Source organism: Sus scrofa, chromosome 4 (assembly GCF_000003025.6).
Source record: "Sus scrofa isolate TJ Tabasco breed Duroc chromosome 4, Sscrofa11.1, whole genome shotgun sequence".
Taxonomy (NCBI): Eukaryota; Metazoa; Chordata; class Mammalia; order Artiodactyla; family Suidae; genus Sus; species Sus scrofa.
In genome coordinates this window covers 100,689,664-100,713,438 of record NC_010446.5, presented here as the reverse complement: position 1 = coordinate 100,713,438, position 23,775 = coordinate 100,689,664, and the positions used below count along the sequence as shown (strand labels likewise).

At 40.2% G+C, this 23,775-nt stretch overlaps 1 protein-coding gene across 50 annotated transcripts in view; it reads left to right on the top strand.

Moving 5' to 3' along the window:
* The window catches only part of LOC100624559 (myomegalin), a 216,415-nt gene that overhangs the window by 149,915 nt on the left and 42,725 nt on the right, over positions 1-23,775 (top strand). For all 50 annotated transcript variants that reach the window (XR_002343709.1, XR_002343708.1, XR_002343701.1 and 47 more), the window contains 8 exons: positions 604-771; positions 942-1,023; positions 5,542-5,633; positions 7,193-7,309; positions 7,635-7,772; positions 8,570-8,682; positions 9,821-9,948; positions 19,181-19,269. Coding sequence is in view for 44 of the 50 variants with exons in the window: in XM_021090661.1 (XP_020946320.1) it covers positions 604-771; positions 942-1,023; positions 5,542-5,633; positions 7,193-7,309; positions 7,635-7,772; positions 8,570-8,682; positions 9,821-9,948; positions 19,181-19,269 (927 nt within the window). In the remaining 6 variants the exon portion in view is untranslated. The remainder of the gene's footprint in view (positions 1-603; positions 772-941; positions 1,024-5,541; positions 5,634-7,192; positions 7,310-7,634; positions 7,773-8,569; positions 8,683-9,820; positions 9,949-19,180; positions 19,270-23,775) is intronic.

Below are 23,775 nucleotides of genomic sequence, written 5' to 3'. Positions count from 1 at the left end.
GAATGCCTGTATATTGAGTGCCTTCTATGTGCCAGACATTGTTCTGGGTACCTGGGACTCAGAACTAAACAAAACATGGTGCTTGCCCTTTGAAGAAAGACCCTTTTTTTTTTTTTTTGTCCTTTTTAGGGCCGTACCCGTGGCATATGGATATTCCCAGGCTAGGGGTCCAATCGGAGCTGTAGCTGCTGGCCTACGCCAGAGCCACAACAATGCTAGAAGGAAGACCTTAATGGAACAAACCAAATGTTTGGGCAAAGAACATCCAGGCCAAAGGCAGATGTATCCACAGTAAAGAAAAACATCTATTACCCCATTCAAACCAGAATCTTAATACCTTAGCCCAATAGTTCTAGCAGAACCAATTTCAGATTATTTCCACTATAATAGATGTGTAATATTCCATTTTTCTAATATTCTGCCTATGAAAGACTTTCTTACCAGTCATTGGCTATGTTTTCTTCCTGTAAAATGAAAGCAAAGACTATTTCTTAGGGCCCCACTGGCTTTTCTTATATGGTTGTCTTCTAACAAATGACATCAGAACACAAATTTTGTTTTATTAAAATATCTTTCTAATGTTATGTATGATTTCCTTACCAGGCTGCTGCAGAAAAGATGGTACAAGCCCTAATGGAAAGAAATTCAGAATTACAGGCCCTGCGCCAGTATCTGGGAGGGAAAGATTTCACAATGTCCCAAGCACTCATCTCTAACCGACCAGCCGAAGTTACCTCCATCAGCCCCCATCTTGGAGAGCAGACTGATCAAGTAAGAACTGTAGACATGTATAGACGTTTATGCCAACTGCATTCTCTTTTTATATCTGAGGCATAAGTGTGATCATTTTAATACTAAGTTGTATGAGAATGTCCCAAGTCCTTGTCATTGTGATTATGGTTCTCGCGTCTTCCTAAATCTCCTGGTTCTTCAAATTTTAGGGTTTGATGCATATACCCTCCAGAGATGATAGCACTTCATTGACTGCCAAAGGGGATGCCAGCATACCCAGGTCCTCAGGAGGTAAGTATCAAATTCCGTTTCATTAAGGAGCCTTTTGTCTTTCTTTCTGTAGCCCTCTGCGAATAGTTTGGCCAAAATACTCTTCTTTCTACTTTAATGGAAAAAATAATTTTGGATTCCACTGAAAGGCTGAAGACATACCTATTCTAGGGAGAACTGGCCTTACCTTGTATTGAATTAAAGCTATCGCTCTGGCTACACAATTTGGCGCATCCTTATTCTTCTTTACAGACAGCTTTGCAGAGATTTAGGAATATGGACCTGCACAGCAGAACCATGGAGCTGGCACCTTCTCCCGGGTATCTTAAGCAGATGTCACTGTAACTTGACATAACCCCCACTGCAGTGTTGGGAGGGGTAGGCAGTGTACGTTGACTCATTTGCCAAGCTCTGTTCCATCCAAGGGATAGTCAAAGACCTTGAACTCCCAAGAAACCGAATTCTCTGCATGGTGGGAGCAAAACTCAAATGGGCGCCTTGGATTAGCGTCTCCTTTTGATTTCACAGATCAAAAGGTTGGGATCTAGGGAAGCTTCAAAGAATCTATTAACCCAGTGAGTTCCAGAAATAGAGGCTCGCCATGGTTAGTAACTTGGTGATTACAGTGCTATGATACGAAGCATTGTGGACTTGGAGAATTAACTTCTGAATCATTTTTTAATGATTTTAAGAATATAAAAACTTTGTGTCTGTGTTATAGTGTAGGGTGTTATGGAATCCCATAGATAAGTCAAGCAGGTAGTCATTATTTATTTATTTATTTTTAGAAAGCACTTTCTCCCAATTTTTTATTTTGCAAAATTTCAAACCTATAGAAAAGTGGCAAAAATAATACAGTGAATACCCATATACACTTTTATTAAGATTCACCAGTTATTAACATTTTGCCACTTTTGCATTATTTCTTGCATGTGTGCACACACATACACACATGTTTTTTTCTGAACCATTTAAAAATTAGAGACATCATGACACTTCATCCCTAAATACTTCATTATGTATTCCTTAAGAGCAAGGGCATTCTCCTCCATAACTACAATATAATTATCACACTCAAGAAATTTAGCTTTGGAGTTCCTGCCGTGGCTCAGCAGTAACGAACCCAGCTAGTATCCATGAGCTGTGGCATAGGCCAGCAGCTGTAGCCCCGATTTGACCCCTAGCCTGGAAGCTTCCATATGCCCACAGGTGTGGCCTGAAAGAGACAGGGAAAAAAAACAAAAGAAGGAAAGAAAGAGAAGAAATTTAGCTTTAATATGGTCCTAGTATCTAATGTGCAGTCTGTATTAGGAGTTCCCATTGTCCCAGTAATGTTCTTTTTTTTTTCCCTTTTGTCTTTCTAGAGCCACATCTGTGGCCTGTGGAGATTTCCAGGCTATGGGTCCAATTGGAGCTACAGCTGCTGGCCTACACCATAGCTCACAGCAACACCGGATCCTTAACCCACTGAGCAAGGCCAGGGATCGAACCTGCATCCTCATGGATACTAGTTGGACTTGTAAACCACTGAGCCACGATGGGAACTTCCCAATAATGTTCTTGTTAGCTGGTGGTTTTCCCACTAAAAGATCATGTATTGTACTTACTTGTCATAGTTCTTTAGCTTCCTTTAACCTAGAACAGTTTTCTGGCTTTTTTGTCTTTTTTGACATTGGCATTTTTTAAAATTCTGGACCAGCTAATGGCCCTCAATTTGGCTTTGATTGTTTCCTCATGATTAGATTCAAGTTAAACGTTTTTGGCAAGAGTACTACATGGGTGATGTCTTAGTGCATGGTGTCAGGAGCACATGGTATCAGTTTGTATTTAGTTCTATGACATTTTTTAGTCATTTGGTCAAGCTTGCACCTGCCAGATCTCTCCTCTGTAAAGGTTCATTTTCCCCTTTGTGATTTATAAGTCATCTGTCAGCAAATACCTTGAGATGTTGACAGTTCTGCTTTCCCACAGTTATTCACCTAGTGGTTTTAGCATCCTTTAAGCCTACTTGGACCAACTATTACTTTGGTAGTTTAAAAAAGTGATTTTCTGTTTCTAAACTTCCCTCTTTACTTAGTAGTGTATATTCTTTTATTTTTTATTTTATTTTTTTAATCTTTTTTGCTTTTTAGGGCCACTCCTGCAGCATACAGGGATTCCCAGGCTAGGGGTTGAATCAGAGCTACAGCTGCTGGCCTATGCCACAGCCACAGCAATGCCAAATTTGAGCTGCATCTGTGACCTACACCACAGCTCAGGGCAACACCGGATCCTTCACCCACTGAGCGAGGCCAGGGGTCGAACCCACAACCTCATGATTCCTAGTCAGATTAGTTTCTGCTACGCCACAATGGGAACCCGTATTTATTCTTTTATAAAGAAGAGATGCTCTTGGGGTTCCCTGGTGCCCTACGGGTTAAGGACTCGGCATTGTCACTGCTGTGGTGCAGGTTCAACCCGTGGCCTGGGAACTTCCGCATGCCCTGGGTGTACCCTTCCCCTCAAAAAGAGATGCCCTTTCCCTCCCCTTCCTACTCCTTTTGTTTGTTTATATCACTGTGGACTAGGGGATGCTTTAAAAAAATCATCTTATCATTGATTTCTGTCATTATTCCATTAGACAACCAGATTATCCCATATTAGGCCAGTTGGAGCCCCTTCAAGCTATTCCTCTGTCCTTTTGATATTTCCCCATCAGTTTGTGAGCAGTTCCATACTTTCTGGCATAATAAGATGATCTATGATCACCTTTTACTTTACTTGCCTCAGCCCTGAAATAATTCATTATTTCAAGGAGCTTTCTGGTTCCTTCTAGTGAGTAATGACATTTATATACTAATAGCTGGGCGTAAGATAGGTTTACAGCTACAGGTATGTCATTTGCTTCTAGGCCTTTTAAGTGAACACAGCTGAGGATGGGGATGTGTGTGTATGTGTGTGTGTGTGTGTGTGTACAGTCTCCATTTGATACTGATTCCTCTAATTCCACCGTAACAGCACAAGTTCTTTCTCCTCCTTGTTTCATATTTGTATCCCCTTCTCCCAACATTGAGAAAACTGATTACCTATAATAACATCTCTTTATGTATACAGTTGTGCAGTACATAAAAATAGTTTCAGAATGGCTACATGAATACCACTATAAACAGTAAATCTGTTATATAATGTTTAAAATTTCTTTATAATTCTTTTTATCCTCAGAATATTTCCCACTGAGCGTATACAGTTAGAATACTGAGTTCAAATATTATTCGGATTAATTTTTTAAAATATCTTTGGGGTAGAGTTCCTGTCATGGTACAGTGGTTAACGAATCCAATTAGGAACCATGAGGTTGCGGGTTTGATCCCTGGCCTTGCTCAGTGGGTTAAGGATCCGGCGTTGCTGTGAGCTGTGGTGTAGGTCGCAGACACGGCTCGGATCCCGTGTTGCTGTGGCTCTGGCGTAGGCTGGTGGCTACAGCTTCGATTCGACCCCTAGCCTGGGAATCTCCATATGCCATGAGAGCGGCCCTAGAAAAGGCAAAAAGACAAAAAAAAAAAAAAAAATTCTCTAGGTTAATTATCTATTTACTACGTTGGTTCATTTATTTTTTTTAATTTTTTTTATTTTTATTTTTTTGGTCTTTTTTGTCTTTTTGTTGTTGTTGTTGTTGTTGTTGTTGTTGTTGCTATTGCTATTTCTTGGGCCGCTCCTGCGGCATATGGAGGTTCCCAGGCTAGGGGTTGAATTGGAGCTGTAGCCACCGGCCTACGCCAGAGCCACAGCAACGCGGGATCCGAGCCGCGTCTGCAACCTACACCACAGCTCATGGCAACGCCAGATCGTTAACCCACTGAGCAAGGGCAGGGACCGAACCCACAACCTCATGGTTCCTAGTCGGATTCGTTAACCACTGCGCCACGACGGGAACTCCCATTTATTTTTATTTGTATTCAATTTTAGGGTTTTTTTTTCCCATTATTGTTGAACTAACTTCACACATTAATAATAAAACATTAACATGGTTCAAAGTCAAAAATATATAAAAGTATACTCAGAAGTCCCATTTACTTCCCTATCCTTTCTCTACTGTTTCCACTCATCCCATTAAGGCAGCCCATTTCTTTTCTGAGTTATCCTTCCCGTGTTTCTTTCTGCAAAAATAAGTGGATTAATCTCCTGTGACGTGTATGTTCTTATTTCCTCCTCTTCCTAATATAAAACATATTTCACTAGATGTACGTAGCTTCCTATCTTGTGTTTAATGATATATCTTGGAAATCACTCCATTATCAGTTCATAAAGATATTCCTCATTCTTTTTTATGGCTACATATATACTACTTCATTGTGTGGATATATTATGCTTTATTCATTCTATTTATTAGGCATGTAGGTTGATTGAAGTATTTTGCTATTAAAAATAATATTGCAAATAACTTGTGCATATATGTTTTGTTGTTGGATCATATCTTAGAATAAATTCCTCAGAAGCAAGGCAGCAAAGATCACATTGGGTTAATGCTGATCATAATTTGTACTATGCATTCATTTTTAGGAGACTTGGATACAGTCACAGGGCTAGAAAAAGAACTGAGCAGTGCCAAAGAGGAACTTGAGCTCATGGCTAAAAAAGAGAGAGAAAGTCGGGTGAGTTTTCTAGTCAAGCCTAATTTCTAAATTACTATTCATCAGCTATATGGGTACCTTCTCTAAGCCAGAGCCAGTGGTGGGGAGGAGTAGGGAACAAGATCAACAGGAGTTCCCTGGTGGCACAGTGGGTTAAATATCCAGTGTTGTCACTGCAGCTCGGGTCGCTGCTGTGGCGCAGGTTCTAGCCCTGGCCCAGGAACTTCCACATGCTGTGGGTGTGGCCTCCCAAAAATAAAGATCAACAAAGTCCCTGGCCCTATTTAATTTCTACTGGAGAAATACAGACAATAAATAATATATAGCTATAGATTGTCATAAGTGATATGTGGGAAATAATTGAAAGTAGCTTGAATGGGACCTCTTGAGATAAAGTGGCTGGAGAAAGACTCTCTGAGCAGATGACATGTAAGCTAGAACTCAAGGATGAGAAGAAGGCAACTCTGGGGAAGATATTTCGGGCAGAGCTGGAATAGTAGGTGCAATGGCCCTGAGTTGAGAGAAAGTCTGATATTCCTAGCAGAAAAAGTCCAGTGTGTCTAGAAAATCATGAATGAGGTAAAAAATGGTAGGTTTTGATGTTGGAAAAGTAGGCAGAAGCTGAGTCACTATGTTTGTTAAAAGGATTAACTATATGCAAAGCATTTATTATATGGGGTAGACCATAGTAAGCACCTAACAAATATTAGCAGCTGTGGTAATTATGATTTTTAGTGAAATTTGCCATAATAAAATATTTGGCTGTCACTTTCTAGTGAGGAGAGATAGAAGATACAGCATTGGAAGTTTAGGCCTTGCAGTGTTGTTAACTTTGGGTGGGAGTTGGGTGGTGCTGTGTTCTTCCATCAGGAGGTATGTAATGTTTGGTGATCTCCTGTGATGTTAGCAGCTGTTGGTAGTCGATGCCTATATCCATTGGTTCATTAAGGGTTGCAAAGATGGAGATATTCTGTCATTTTTCATCTACTAGTTAAATACTTAGATTTAAAAAAAAAATCTATTCTTGCATTGCTAATGGTGACTTTCTTTTTGCTTTTTTTAGGGCCACACATGTGGCACATGGAAGTTCCCAGGCTAGGGGTCTAATTGGAGCTACAGCTACTGGCCTACACCACAGCCACAGCAACATGGGATCTGAGCATTGTCTGTGACCTACACCACAGCTCACAGCAACGCCGGATCCCCAATCCACTGAGCAAGGCCAGGGATCAAACCCACCACCTCATGGTTCCTAGTCAGATTCGTTTCCACTTCGCCACGATGGGAGCTCCCCCCCATTTTTTAAAAGTAGCATTAATTAAACAAATTTAGTATGTTTTGTAGTGCTAACAAAAGTAGAAGATGTCATTAAACCACATTACAACTTCCCGCAAAACATCCTTTGGTACCACAGTGTGGTGTATTGATCTGACCCATTAGCCCAATACTCAGCATTCTAGTTTTCCTGTGCACTCCTGGCTGATAGGGACATGATATGGAAAAACAATTGCTTCAGTGTTAAAATGTAATTGACTTCTGTGTTAAATTGTCCACTGACTTCAGGATTTCTTTTTCCACAGATGGAGCTTTCTGCCCTCCAGTCCATGATGGCCGTGCAAGAGGAAGAGCTGCAAGTGCAGGCTGCTGATCTGGAGTCTTTGACCAGGAACATACAGATTAAAGAAGACCTCATAAAGGTCTTTTGAAGCTTTTTAAAGACTATTGGAAACCATTACAGCTCAAACATCTGTAGGGCATCTTCACACTTGGATACATTGAGTCCCTTGCCAGTGCTTATTTTCTTGATGCACTGTTTGAACCTCTTGATGTTGCCATGTTCTCTTTGACTCATATCAGACTTGCTAAGATTTCATAAAGGAGTTAATATTATTACCTTCACATGGTGTATTAATATCCCACTCACAGTATGGCATGCTTTTATAGGAGCATTTGTTCCGTTGTTCCTCTGCTGAACAGTTTTTATTACTATTTTTATTACTATACTTGTTTTTTTACTTTTAGGACCTGCAGATGCAGCTGGTTGATCCTGAAGACATCCCGGCTATGGAACGCCTGACCCAAGAAGTCTTACTCCTTCGGGAAAAAGTTGCTTCAGTGGAATCACAGGGTCAGGAAACTTCTGGAAACCGAAGACAACAAGTAAGTTATTGGGATAAAAACCTTATTTTTACTGAAAAAGCTGTCAATTTCAGTTACTTAGGAATGTTTCTGCTGATGGAATTTCATAGAGAACCTGGTCAGTAGCAGCCTCAGATGCTCCTTTCTAATGTCTAGTTCCTGTATAACTACTACCTCATATCTGACCTTTCTTTAATATCAAACTTTCTAAAAAGACCTTGTTTGCCTGCGGTCCTCCCAGTCTCCATTTTCATCTCTCTCACTGACCACTCATCTCACCCCAGTCTGGCTCTTATCTCGACCAGTTCACATAAACATCTCTGCTGGTTATGCACATCATAGCTCATCTTTTTAAGCACTTATTATAGCTCACAATGACATGTATCTGTGACTGATGAATGTCTCCCCCCACACACTAGATAGTAAGTTTATTCCTAGAACAGAGACTGGCACATAGAAGGTGCTCAGTAAATGTTTATCGAATGAATGAACGATACTAGGAAGTCCTGTTGTAGGTTTCTCTCTTGCCTTTCCCCATTTATCCCACTCCAGTGTCTTAGCTTCTTTCCCTGTGCTTGTGGCTTCTTTCTCCTTTCTTCTTCTTGCTCCCATGTTTCAATTCTGCCTTTTAGAGCTTTAAAGATAAAAGATAATGTGGCATTGGTTTGAACACTAACATACTATAGAAAGGTTAAGTCAGTAGCGAGATAGTTTTTTGAGTTTTAGTCCACACTACTGCATTCTTTTGTCCTCTTTCTCAGGATTAACTGTGGCTTCATGTCTCCATTTATATATTGCTTCTATTCTTTTTCCCTCAGTTGTTGCTGATGCTGGAAGGACTGGTAGATGAACGGAGTCGACTCAATGAAGCCCTACAAGCAGAGAGACAGCTCTATAGCAGTCTGGTGAAGTTCCATGCACATCCAGAGAGGTGAGAGGGTGACAGCAATGTTTTTCCTTTAATTCCGCGTTAAATGCAGATGCTTACAATTTACAAGGGTGGAGAAAAAGAAAGTGGACAATTACTGGGACTCCCCAGTCTGTCATTTGTTGTGTGGGTTGACTGCTCTGAGCCTCAGTGTCTAACCCTTAAGTCGGGAATAGTGCCTATTTCATGTAGCTGTTACAAAGATCAAACCAGAAAACTTGTCAGGTTTCTGAAATAATGCCTTGAATATAGTAATCACTCAGTGTATGTGTGTTTCCTTTCTCTGTTCTATAGCCTATTAAGGGCTCCTTCATTATAAGAGTAGGACTATAAGGGCACTGATGTTCATTGACTATCACCGGAGAAAATGTATTTGCCATCATGGCTAATATCACCCCAGGATCACTGGCAGCCACCATGATGAATATATTTTCCTGTACCTCCTGGTTTTGGGCCATGTATTTTATATCATTTTATATTCCTCTTATTTTTGTTTCTCATTTTGCCTTACCTCCTAACCCCTTTTTCCTAATTTTTATTCTTTTACCATTCAGTTTTTTCTAATTTACTGTTGACTTAAAAAGTTTTTTTTTTTTCCTTTCCCCCTTGAAGAAAATGAAGGCAGAGGAAGGATACAATAGGATCATTTGTGTTACTTTTTAAAGAATCTCCTGGTCTTTGTGAACTGGATTCCTTTTCAGAGCACTGTCAAGTTTGGTTGACAAATGAGAAAACATATCTCTTCAGTAGCAACCCTACTTGGCTTAATATTGATTCTGTTTGCATTTAGTTTTTCTTGGGTTTTTAGTTTTGAGAAACTAACCCTTTTAGTAAAAAGAAAAGGAATTCCTCTTAGTGGACTGTAAGGATGGAAGGTAAATATTAAGAACTGTAATTCTACGTCAAATAGGTCCAGGATCTAGGATAAAGGGACACGCTTTAAAGAAAGCAGGCCTTGCTAATCTACCAGCCATGAACACAAGTGCCACAACAAAGACGACATCCATTTAGTGTGTCCTAGAGAACAATTACTTCAAAAGTCACATGGCTCAGAGTGGCACCGATGGCTCTTTGGAAGCATCTGTGGACTCATTACATTGCTGGCTAATCCATTTTCCTTCCATGTGGCATGTTTAATCAGCTCTGAGAGAGACCGAACTCTGCAGGTGGAACTAGAAGGGGCCCAGGTGTTACGCAGTCGGCTAGAAGAAGTCCTTGGAAGAAGCCTGGAGCGCTTAAGCAGGCTGGAGACCCTGGCCGCCATTGGAGGTGGGGAACTGGAAAGTGTGCAAATTCGTCACAAGCATGCCTTCTGAGCACTGGCGGGTCAGACTGCAGCCCAGGATGGAGACCCTTGTTTGCACTAACCAGAGAGCCTTGTCTGACTTTGGCAGAACTAAATGGTGACTTACTAACGATAGAACTGGTACAAGTAGCATCACCTACAAAGGGAAACTCACTTTAGTCTGCCTGTATTTCACTGCACATAACTAAGTTGAATGGTGGAGGTTACGAAGTATATTTGCACATTTCAAATCATTCCATTTTAGTTTTCCCAGCCATATTCATTCTTTTTCCCAGCCCTTCCTTCTTTTCCCTCATCCCTCCTATGGGCCAATAAAGTTTACTCCTCCCCCACTTTCACAATCCATTTCATATGTTCCATATCATGTCATAAATGCATGCGTGTGTATTATTTTTGCCATTGAGTCAACTCCTGCTCTTTGAAAGTAGTTTGTTTTGTGTTGTTTTTTTGGCCACACCCATGGCAAGTGGAAATTTCCAGACCAGGGATGGAACCCACGTCACAGCAGCAACCCAAGACGCTGCAGTGATGATGCTGGATCCTTAACCCACTACTCCACAAGGGAACTCCTGACAGTAGTTTTTTTTTTTAATCAAATGCAAGTTTCAATATGAGAGAGATGGAGAGTCTATAAGAATGATTTTGCGAAAGTGGTATAATCATTATCAGAAGGTAACCAAATCCACGTCTTGCAATAGTAGACAGCAAGCATTGGGAGGGCCAAATTAAAGAGCAGAGGCGAAGATTATTATAGTGTTTATAGTAACCCATCATCTCTAAGATTGTTTCAGATTTGATTATTGAGTGACAGTGAGATTAGATTCAGTGCAAATTCAATTACATTAGATTTTTTTTTCCTTTAAACCAAGGGCATCCTATTTAGTTAGAACACAATTTTAAGAAATATCCCAGGTCTTCCAGAGTCAGAATTCTTTTTATAAAAGGATGATTTCAAATGTAATGTTCCCCTTCAAATTCATTATTTCTCCAAATAACTCATTGTAGCCAAAGGAGACTATCTCATATATTTTTTTTTTATTTGGTAGCGGCACTAGATGGAGTCCTGTATTTTTCACTTCGTAGTGCTTTTGCATTTCTCTATATTAAAATAGGCTTCTGGCTTCGAAGTGTTTGAATAGTTTAGAAAGAAATCTCATGGATCTTTGTGGGTTTTGGTCATTTTCTCAGTGCTTTCTTACTGCAGCATGACAGATAGATGTAAGGAAGGGGTCCTTGAGATTACATTTCTGGTATCTTAAATGTCAAGAATATAAAAAGTAACCAAGATTACTCTGGAGCATTGTTCATCCATGAGGTTTGTTATTGCTTCTGGATATAAATTTCCTAGATTAGAAGCTGAGATTTCAGTTTTCAAACATGGAATTGGGTGCATAGGGATTGAGGCTCTTCAGCACCATAAATGTGATCGAGTACCCTTTCTAAGGCAGAGCACAGTGATTTTTTTTTCCTCCATTTTTTTTATGGAACTTTTATTTCTTTCACTTTCATGTGTTGACATGGTTTGCTTACGTTCTAAATTCTGTTCAAGTTTCTGTAACCTTAGCCATGCCTGTAATGAATAGAGCATCAGTCACTCTAAAATGGACAGAGAAGAAAATATTATACGGAGAAACACCCTGGAATTCTCTGATTAAGTAGTTCGCAAAAGACTGATAGTCTTCCTCTTATAGAGATACTTTCCAGTTTTAATGGACTTTGCAGGGAGAAGAGGTCATTTAAGAAAGGAGATGAGAAATATAAGAAGAATCATCTATTTTTCTTAGGCTTCCAATCTTTAGTGACCCATTCCTGCACAATGCTTTTTGTAACTTTATAGAAGTAAAGAGGTGGGGTAGAGTTACCGTTGTGGCATAATGGAAACAAATCCGACTAGGAACCATGAGGCTGTGGATTCTATCCCTGGCCTTGCTCAGTGAATTAAGGATCCAGCGTTGCCATGAGCTGTGGTGTAGGTCACAGACATGGATCTGGCATTGCTGTGGGGTAGGCTGGCAGCTGAGGCTCTGATTAGACCCCTAGCCTGAGAAACTACATATGCTGCAGATGCGGCCCTAAAAAGCAAAAAAAAAAAAAAAAAAAAGTAGAAGTTAAGATGTGGGTAATTGAGCTGTAGAAATGTCAACCCATCAAAGACTACAAAGCATTTAGGAAATTTCTTCCCTTGATTTTACTAATAGACCAGTATGATTGATAAGTTTCCAGTTAAGGTTGAACTATGGGTGATATTTGGGTTCTAGTGGCTCATAATGATTACAGTAATTTATGTAAACTACCACTTCTGTTTCTAGCATCCTTTGATGAGAGTAGGAATTTCCCCAGGTGTCTGGACAGTTGCTAAGTGTTAGAAATATTAAGGTAATTGCATAAATAATAAGAAACCCAACTCCCTACTGAAAAATTGACAAAATATATAGATTTGGGGAGAAAGTAAGTGAATTTTGATCCTCTTTTGGATCCTGAAAAGATAGAGTAACTTAGGCTATAGTTATTCACTTTTGATATTGGTCCTTAGAAAACATTTAGATTTAGTGGCAAAGAAGAAATTAAAAGTTTGATCTTGGTACCATGGATGTGACTGAAATCTGGTACTGATTTCTGGTCTTAATAGCTGGAATGAGGCTTGCAAACTGCTTACTGGAGGGAGCTTGCTGAACTAAATTTTGAGTCACTAGGACAGTACTTGAGACTTATTTCTGAGGGGTAATAGTTTCTGCATCTTACTGCATTTTGGAATATGGATTTAAGCCACCCTCCTGCTAGATATTTGGAGCATTATCCTTGTTAAACCTTTTTATTATGATTAAAATACAACCATGTTGCTTTTAAGTAGTTTGGGTATTGATGGAAGGTAAGTCCTCAGTTTCTTTCTATATAATCACATGAGCCAGGATGAATTTCCCAAATAAAAAATTAGCATTTATAATTTGCTTCCTATAAAGGATGGGAAGTGGAAGGCAAATATAAAACTGTAGAGCTAACAATACTAATCTTATCAAATGTCAAATAAGAATAATGAAGCTTATAAAGTAACAGTAATTCTTTTTGCATTACTTTCCCTTTTTGTTGTTTAAAGTCAAATTCCAGAAATAAACATCTTTATTGTACTGTTTTCTTCTTGCTAAAGCTAGAAGGCTAAAATAGAAAGTTCAGTAATACCAGAAAATGTTTGGTCTAAAAATAATATGAAGAGTAGGGGTGTTAATTAAGTACATGGACCAAATCATCTTCCTTATTCTGAGAACTTCATAATTGTATAGCAAATGCAGGTAGGTTTGTTTATAGTATATAACATGAGTATACAGTGCTTCCTTTTGCAATTATCAGAATCATTGCTCTGAAATACCCATCTCTCTCTCAATCTGTAAATTTTAGAGGCGTGTATATACAAGAATGTTTTATAAACCATGAATTTCTGTTTTCATTAAGTATTATCAATTCAATAATAAAAGCAGGTTTACTTTTTTTGCTTAAAAATTTGATCGTAGGGCTTTTGAAAACAATTGATTCATAACAATTTAAATGAAGAAGGAAGTGACATGTTAAATGACCCAGTAACTGGCACTAGATTATTCTAGGACTATTTCCCCACCCAAACAAGCTGTATATTTTTCTCTGGAAGTTCGTTTCCTCTTAGCACTGTGTCGTGTTAAACTGTGTTAACATTTGTGCTGAATGGAGCATGTTTTTTAAAAATATATATATATATATAAATTGTTAGAATTTCAGCTACTTTAGTGGAGACACAAAAAATTGTTCCTGATCCAATAAAAGTATCAAAGGCTAAACAGTAACTATTTGGTTTCATTCTTAAAAGATTTATGAGAAAAGTAGAGAAAGCACCTATCTTTTTTTTCCCCCTTATAAGAGAATCAGTCGATTGATTATTGTACTAAAATTCCAGGTCAAATAAGGCTCTGGAATGAGTGAATGCCTTTGTATTTATTTAACTAAATTCGGAAGAAGAAGAAACCTGAATTTTTCTGCTTTCGAGAAGTAACATCATTACACTTCCCCAGAAGTGTGCAATGGACTCCTTTACCTTAAAAACCCTTTCTTGCTCTCTTGGCTGAAGGACAGTAATAGAAAGAGATTGAAATTTGAGAAGCCTGTTGTTATGGTGGGTGGTGCTATCCCTGTATATGATCCTGGAAAGGCCTACTTCCTGTGTTTTTTGAAGAAAAAAGATCATTAGCAGGAAGAATTCCTTGACATTACAGAATTTTAAATCACTGAAAATAGTTGCTTTCTGAATTAAGTACAAGCTAGAAGGTTACCTAAGAGATGTTGCAATTTAAAGACAATGATACACCATAAAGGAGCTTGATTCCAGACAACAGTTTTCCAGCTACTTCTGTCCCAATATCAGAATCTATCTTGCTAAAGAATTTTATTTCTTGGAGAAGTTTCTAGAAGACTATATGAAATATTAAAGTTATCTAATGATCCAGACAGGAATGGATGCAGGTAAAATTGCAGTTTGATAGAACCTTTTTTCTTTGATCACCTCATGTAGTGCCATAATATTTAAGTCAGCAATAGTTGGTTCATGACATAAACACGTGCGAGTTCTCATAATGAGCAGAAGGCAGAATGCCTAGGGGTGAAAGTGAGATGGGCCCAGAGGACATGACGTAAGAGCCTGGCACCAAGGGAAAAATGGCCGGGCTCTTAGCATTGCAAACTCGTTTGTAGCTCTTTGAATCCGCTTCCAAAATTAGTCAAATATGTTCTGAGTGACTTTATGGGGAAATAGTACTCCTTTGCTGTTGGCTGCCTATAAATGGCTTAAAAAGGAAACAACCACAGAGTAGAATTTGGAGGAACTGGTCTTGTTGCCGCCCAGTTGGGACTCACTACTGAAGAATCAAAATAATACTTCATGACTTCCCCTCAAGGCTTATTTGTGCAGAGTGGAGTTTGAAGGCAGTTGTTATTTAATGATGGGGAATCCTATTTGTAAAGCACCTGAGCAAAGAGTTCACGGTACTCTTCCGACAGCTCTCTGTTCTTTCAACTGTCCTGCGAAGTGCAGAAACCCCCTGTTGGGGAGACAGATATTTCCCCAGTGAAGAAGTACAGGTAGACTCAGTCAAGATCATTCAGTGACAACATTAGGTATAAAATTTTTCTTCTGCTGAGTACACTTAGGTTCTATGGCATTTTTCAACGCTCAGCTCCTCAGCCCACAGATTAGTTTACCAACAATAATATACAACAAAAATAATAAGGCAACATCTATTGAGGACACAGTATATGCCAAGCACTGTTCTAAGTACTTCAAAAGCAGCAAACCCTTTATAGCTGACAAGTGTGTGCGGTGGATGTTACTATTAACTAACTGATGAGGGAACTGAGTTATGGAAAGGTCATTTGCCGGAAGTCAGTCATATAACTAGTGACAGAAGCGGAATCTAAGACAGTCTGGCTCCAGAATCCATGTTCTCCATAATTATGCCATTCTCAACTTAAAAAGCACAAAATATGAATGTTAGCCTCAATGCTAAAAAAAGGCCTTATGTTTGTATACCATGTAAATTTTCATCCAAGAATTTTATAGTATCTTATTTTTTTAATTTATTTTTTGCTTTTTTTTTTTTTTTTTAAGCCCACACCTATGGCACATGGAGGTTTCTAGGCTAGGGGTCTAATTGGAGCTACAGCTGCTGGCCTATGCCAGAGCCACAGCAACACTGGATCCGAGCCGCGTCTGTGACCTACACCACAGCTCACAGCAACGCCAAATCCTTAATCCACTGATTGATGCCAGGAATCTCATGGTTCTTAGATTTGTTCTGCTGTACCACGATGGGAACTCCTATAGTATTATGTTTTAAAAGTTTGTTTCTGTGTACTTTATAGAGTCAGAGAGTTGGTAGAAAATGATTTTCTAAATCTAAGAAAGGGAGGTTTTAGTACTACTTACATTACATGTGGTTGAGAGCCTAGAAACTTGGAAGAACAACTTGAGAAGAAACTTCAAAGCCTGAAACAAAAGGTTTAAATAAAATTTCTAGTCTAGCATGTAAGACTTAGTCCTGGAGATAAAACCTGGAGAAGCAAGTTAAATTTGAATGATAGATTCTTAGCTTTCTGAAATTCTAAAGATGGCAAACCATCTTCTTTCATATTTATCGAAAGTAAGCAGTAAATTCATCCATATGTAGTGCCTTTAAATTAGAAACTTAAAGTACTACTCCAACGTAGTTCTGAAGATAGTGTTTGTTGTCTGGTAAAAGCCTAGAAAAGTGTATTCCCCACAAAAGAGAAGTTCTTCATTGCCATTTTATTTTTTTATTATCATTTAAAAGGTAACAGAAAAAGGGATGTCTAATGTAAATGTATAGCTCAGACCTCATGTGGGATAATTTATTCCAATATTTTCTGTAATTTAAAAAATTTTACTCCTCAAACACAAAAAAGGTTTCAGCATTCTGATTCAAATTGGCAAAGGGCTGAGCGACCCTTAAAGCTGCCCTGAAGGACGCATAGCAGACTGCAAGCTACCTAAAAAAAAAAAATGAATAAGGAAGACAAAACTCCCATGAGGTAGAGTGTCCAGATGAAATGGGCATTTTAGACTTGTCTCCATTCAACTTCCAATGAAGTCAAAATCATGGTGTCCTGCCCCAGAGTGAGTTAAGAAGAGAACATTATCTAGAAATGCAGATGTGGCAGCAGAAAGGTCTGCAAAGGTAAGTAGAGGGCAGAAAGGGTTAGACAGAAGCCTTCAAGGCCAGTGACAATCACCCTTTCAAATCCCCACTTACCTTACTTCTGGAACCTAGCACAGGAATCATCGTGGAATGTGGGCTGAGCATGGTTTGGGGTGAGGGTCCAGACCTCACAGAGCTGAACTTTCTTCAACCACAGGCTTATTCTCTAGTACAACACTCTAAAGGGAAACAACATTAAAAGTATGTTTTCTTAATCTATCACTGAATGGGGTGATGCCTTTTTTTTTTTTTTTTTTTTTTTTTTTGTCTTTTTAGGGCCACACCCATGGAATATGGAAGTTCCCAGGCTAGGGGTTGAATCAGAGTTATAGCTGCTGGCCTACACCACAGCCACTGCAACGTGGGATCTGAGCATTGTCTGCGACCTACACCACAGCTCAAGGCAACGCTGGATCCTTAACCCATTGAGTGAGCCCAGGGTTGAACCTGTGTCCTCATGGACACTAATAGGATTCATTATTGTTAACCCATGACGGGAACTCAGACAATGCAATTTATTTGCAGAGAATGAAAAAAGGTTCTGATGTTTATTGTTGTACAGGGAAAGATTTTCCAAAGTAAGCTTAATACCATATGGGATACGGGTGTCCTCAAGTGAATTAGCGTCCTGGGTTCAGTGAGTTTCCAGAACAGTCAAAGCTTAGGAATTGTGTTCATTCACCTCTACACTACCAGTATCCTGACTGATATGGTTCTGGGGTGGTTTGAAAAAGTAAGTATTGGAAATCCCTCCTATACACAGTCTGCCACAGATGTCTAAAGGTGCTGAGTAGTAAAGGTGCCTCCTTGTGAGCTAGGCTTTATTGAATAGGATGCTGTCTTGGTCCACCATTCATGATGAAGATCAGGCAACAAGACATAAGATTAAACTGTTAGGGCAACATGCTTTTAGTACTTTAATGAGGTGGGCCTGGGCCATTGCAAATACCCTGGCATGAACTTGCAGATGCCAAGAGATGGCATGTAGATGTGAACGGGCCCTGTTCACTTTACCTGCAGAGGGTAGTAAAAGCTCATTTTTCATTCAGAGCCTTTCATTCACGGACATCTGAGATCAGGAGCAGGGTGTTTGCTCTTGGAAGAGGAAGCAGATCTAATTTGTCACCAGAAGGAACAGTGAGTGGTCTCTGTCTGAAAGTCCAAAGACTTGCCAATTTGGCACAGCTCTTTTCTAGGAGTAGCCATGTAACCTTGGTCAAACCACCTAATCTCTTGGAGGCCCAAGTTACCCAGTGGTCAGAAGAGTTTTAACAGGTTGGTTACTGAGGGCAGGGTCAGAACTAGATCTCAAGGTTCTCTAACTTGGGTGGGTTCTTTAAGACCCAGGGAGCGTCACAGTATATTTTCTTTGGTGTCCAAATGAATTAACCATTATAAATCCCTACACTCTCTGAAGAAATTAGTAATCTGGGCCACAGGTCTTAATCTAAAATGTGATAAAGTGCTATTTTAGCAGATGTGGAGAAGAAATGCTCTAGATTTGTGCTGATATGGTAGCTACCACCATGTGTGGCTATTTGAATTAAATTAAAAAATCAATTCTTCAGTCATGCTAGCCAAATTTCAAGTGCTCAATAGCCACATGTGACTGGCATCTACTGAACTGAACAGTGGAGGCATAAAATTGCAGAAAGTTCTATTGATCGGCGCTGACCTAGACTTTTACCTAGACGATGAACTGTGGCTGGTTGTCCCTTAGTGCAGGTCAGAGAAGCCTGTGCCCCAGAGAGACTGCGTTCATCTTTGGGGAAAGAAAGTGGATTCAATTCCATCTGCACACAGCAGTGCAAGAAGCACTTCAGGAACAGGATGCTGGCATTGGACAAGAGCTTGAGGGAGCTGGGGAGTTTAGAGGAAGGGGTTAGGAAACAGCTGAACCATCCTGAGCCATTGGTCTTGACTAGACCTGAGCTTCTGTAGGACACAGGACCCTTAGTTCCTCTTGAGGTTATCACCCACGCAAAACTGACTCCAATAGTAGAAAAGTGTGAGAGGAGAAGGACTGCCCTAATCCCAAGGAAATCAGGGACCCTCTCAGCACTAAGCGATGGGAAAAAAGCTGTCACATTGGGCCCATTTCACAGTAGGGAAAGTTGTTACATAGCCAGACAGTGGCAAGGAAAGAATACAAGTGCAAAACAAGTCCGAGGGGAAACCACTCTGACAGCTGCTCCTTACGTACAGGTCTCTGTGGCCAAGCTGGCTTATGTTTTGAGGTTTAAGCTTGAGTGTTGTACAAGAGTATGGATGAGAAGGTGGGAAGGCTTTTCTACAGGTTTGGCACACTGGTGCCATCTTGCTTGTCAGTCCTGCCAGCTAGGGGGCCATGCATGTGGGGAAAGGAAGAAATCAGAGGTAGACGGCAAAAAGACTAATTTTAGCTGCTGTCTGGAAGGCATCTGTGAAGGGAGTCAGCTTTCTCTTCTGGGTCGTCTTGTAGGTGCAGCTGCGGGGGACGACACGGAGGACGCGAGCACAGAGTTCACCGACAGTATTGAGGAGGAGGCTGCGCACAATAGCCACCAGCAGGTAAGTCCAAGTCAGGTCTGGGGCCCCGGGGTGGAAGGCTCATAGCATTCGGGGTCTGGGGGTCTCCTGAAGTCCTTGTGGACCTGGAGCAAGAAGCTATCTTTTTACACAAACCACTTCTCAGTCTTCTTCCTGTCCTCCCCAAGCTCCCCAGCCACCTCGCCAACTCCTACCTGCACTCCATTTTTCTTTCCAATCCACCCGTTTTACTTCTTCTATCTTGTGCTCCTGCTCCCTGCCCCCACCCCCCACCTTTGCCCTATGTACCATCTATAGCTATAGCTTCAGAAGAATTTTTGCTTACAAGACCGTGGACACTTACCCTCTTGGGCTTTTGTAACTGAAACACGTCACAGAAGACAGGGAGTCATCGAAGGGCTGCTTGGGGAGGTGCAGGCCTAGGACCTGCTTTAGGAGAATGTTCTCTGAGAAATTCCAAGAGAATTGGAATGATTCCAAAGCAGGAATCATTCTTGATGATGTCTCATTTTATGAAAGAGAACTTTGTTGGGCAACCTGACAGCCTATCCAGATTGTGACATTTCAGTGACCAGCAGATGACGCTTCAAAAACAAGCCCCTGTCAAACCTCAGAACTTGGTACCCAAGGCTGAAGCACTGTTCTCACCGACCATCAGAACCGGCATGTTCTTGAGCTCAAGAGTAGAATGTCCTGGACCTCAGAGACTAAGTCACCGATGGTAATGCCATAGCATCAGTAGAACTCCTATGTGTCTCTACATTTCCCAGTGACATTGAGCTATTTTATGTCCTAAAAGGACCAGGCATGTGACTCTCTGATTTGTAAGAAGAAAATGGATCATTGGTGTCTGCCCTTCTGCAGAAGCAGCTGGGCTTTTCCAGTGATAGCTTCCTTGGAACTATTGGGAAAACTGTAGGAGAAATGAAGCTTTCTGGGTCTACCTCTTCAGTTCCTGTATAAGAAAAAAAGGAGACATCTTAATAAACCAACAAAAAGAGCTCAAGTGAGCAATCCCTAAATCTCACAGGGCTTGGTACAGTCTTTGGCTCTTGAGGACATGAGCATTTGTCTGCAATACCTCACATCCTCATCACAGTTTCTTTACCTTCCACCAAGATCCCCTTTGTCACTCTAGACACACATGACCCTAATTTCTCCCTTGAGTTCCTGCATGAGTACCACTTCTCTTTTTGCTTGAACAGCTTCTTCTGAGTCCTCCTAACTGATGTTTGTAGCTTTAATTATGTGTACCACTGCCCCTCTGGACAGATCCCTCACCTCTCACTCCCTGATGGCATTGAAGATCTTTGGTAAGAGAGAGTGATCTGCAGGTTGAGCAAGTGTCTGCTCTAAGGCAGAACAAGATTGGAACATCAGCAGATCACTGATGGTTACTGCTGCTGTGGGACAGCATTAACTTCAGAGTAAACAAACAGGAGATGCAGATAAGAAGAGAGCCACCTTCCCGCAGATGTGGTCCAAAACATCCTGACTGTGGGGATTCTTCACTCCCATTCTCAGTTCCAGGGAAACTGCTCTATAAAGCCAGTTCTTCCTCACTCTTCTTTCCTATAGCCTAGTGTGAGGAAATGACCAGACCACATTTTGAAGTCAGTCCAACCCTGGAATGAACCCTTACATTGGGGTGTTTATATTTCCCTTGCAATGTCTTCCCTGTTACTTGGCATAGGTAGGCAATACTTAATAAATTAGACAAAGTGTATACTTGCTGGATGAAGAATATCTTGGGTAAGCACCATTTTTCTTTGTATCACCTTTCCTTGAAAAATCAGTCTTCAGTTTGGGGAAGGAGGTTATGAAATCATTGTCAATTTACTTCAACTTTTCTGAAGTTCGAGGGTGTGACCCTCCTGCTACCAATTAAATAAAGCTTGTTTTGCCATAACCATTTTGTGTCCAGGTTCTCAGAAATGTGTTTGCATGTCTCCAGGGAACTGGCCTCTTAAGACTAAGCTCTCAGCTTCTGCCAGCTGTGTTCTTAGGAGGTAGACTTTATTCTCAACACTAAGCTCCCTTCCTACCTCAAGCATGCACTTCCCCTAACAAACACATCCAACTTTGTTTTCTTTTTAAGGAACACATAACTTGCCAAAGCAAATTGCTCCATTTTTATTTTTGGTTTCACCCTCCTCAAGAATTCTCAGATCTGGCCATGATGGTAATATCCCCCAAGGTATCTCTCACAAAATTCTACTCTCAGTCAAATGTAAGATCTATAATAAATGCCTAAGAAATTTCTGTGAAAGAAACTAGGGTAATCAATCATTGCCTTTCTTCATTTGAACTTTTGCAACAGAAAAAAAGTTAATCAACAATCAAGATTCAAGTGCAAAGGCGAGAAAGTCAGTGATGAACTTGAAAAAGGATCATTTTTTAATACCCCGGTGCTGTCTGAGTACGAAGTATAGCGTGGGAGATAGGAAGCAGCAGAGCTAAAACAAAACCACTCTATTCAAATAAGAGATCAGATATGCACATGGTCCTCTGTGGAGCAAATGGAAACACAAGCCGTAAAAAAGTTGACTTATATTCCGTGGAAGCACTAGAATAGATGAATTAGGAAATCTGAAAAACGACAGCTACAACAACCAACCTGTAAGAGACATAATTAACAGCAGACCTAAAGGATTCATACTACCACCATGTGTACTGGAAGCCCTGCGGTTTTGAGGAAAAACAATAGAACTATTTTCCATAGATGATAAAGGAAAAAATAATAAAAGGATAGATCCTGAGTCACTTTTCATGCATTTATATTTAAATTTTAAAGATAGGTTAGCCAAAGTAAGCTCCCTTGGACATGGAAATATGAAAAATTAGTGTGAGAACAAATCTGATCTCTATTTTCTCTAAAGTAAAAAAAAACATACCAGATCAATCTTAAGGTCCTTTCTGGTATTAACAATCCATGGGCCTTATTTTTTTCTTTTTAAAGAAAGTATGTACATTTAAATCAATTGAAGAAGATAACATATATCCAGAAGGCACTTTAAAAATAGATGGTATCATTAAAGTTAGACATTGTTTTTAAGCAGTAGGAACCCTTAAGCTTTAGAAAAGATGTGTCCATATCCAAACCTGATGGCAATGTTTATTTTAGTTTAGTAAGTTGCACAGGGTTTTTATAGAAAGACATTGTCACATAATTTAAATGACGAGAGAGGTTATAAACTTAAAAGTGGTTTCATCCAGTCTGCCTTCAGTTGGTCCCAAGTGCTTTGTGACACATGCAGGGATCGCCAGCAGTCTAAGCCTGGCAACAGAGCCAGAGAGATGGGACATTCCCAGGAGCCTCCCGAATCTCAGGCTTACAATCCCAGTGGGACTGGATGCCTAGGAAATGAGCACTGGTGTCCTGCAGTTCTTTCTTCTTGGACGTGGATGCATATCTTGTACAGCTCTTTACAGCTTCATCTGCTGTGCCATGAATGAAGCGACCCACCACGTTCCTGAAGCCTGGATTTTACCACATTGTTACCAGGTCCAAACCAAAGGTCTGTAGCTTTGTGCCAAGCCAGGCAGCTCTCTTAATCACTGATCCATTTAAGCTCTTCTGAGCCCTGTGTTGTTCAATATATTTCTGACCTCATGAAGGAATAAAGCATTTATTTAATTCTGCAAATCATCCCTAATCAGGTGGCCACCAAATGATTTCTGGAGATGCACATAAATACTTTTTTTTGATTTTGATAATTGGGAAATGTTTCTGTGTAGCTAAAATGAACTTGTGACAAGTACAAGCCACTATATTCATAGATAAAAGAAAACAGCATGACTCAGAAATAGCTGAGGGGAAAGGTGGAAAACTGGGACGTCAAAATTGACCTGAAGTTAAGTAAAACCCCAAACTGCTGCCACTGAGCAGAAGAAGAAGCCAATATAACATTGGGGTATAAGATTAATATTGACTAGATAAGCAAGGAATTCATATACTAACATAATTAGTCATATACTGTGTAGATGATCGTACTCAGGTTTTGGTTTCTACACTTTTAAAAGCATGGGAAAAACTGGGGAGGAAACCAAGACGAACAACAAGAAAATCTAAAAGTTAAAAAACTTATTTGAGGAGTTCCCGTCGTGGCGCAGTGGTTAACGAATCTGACTAGGAACCATGAGGTTGCGGGTTCGGTCCCTGGCCTTGCTCAGTGGGTTAAGGATCCGGCGTTGCCGTGAGCTGTGGTGTAGGTTGCAGACGCGGCTCGGATCCCGCGTTGCTGTGGCTCTGGCGTAGGCCGGTGGCTACAGCTCCGATTCAACCCCTAGCCTGGGAACCTCCATATGCCGTGGGAGCGGCCCAAGAAATAGCAACAACAACAACAACAACAAGACAAAAGACAAAAAAAAAAAAAAAACTTATTTGAGGAAAAAAACCACATGATCTGCTTTAGTTGAAACATTAGGAGTAACTTCAAGAGTATATTCAAAAAAAAAAAAAAAAAAAGGGAAATTTTTTCTGCCTGCTTTCTGCTTTCTGCCCATGTGCTTGGGTCTGTAGAGAGA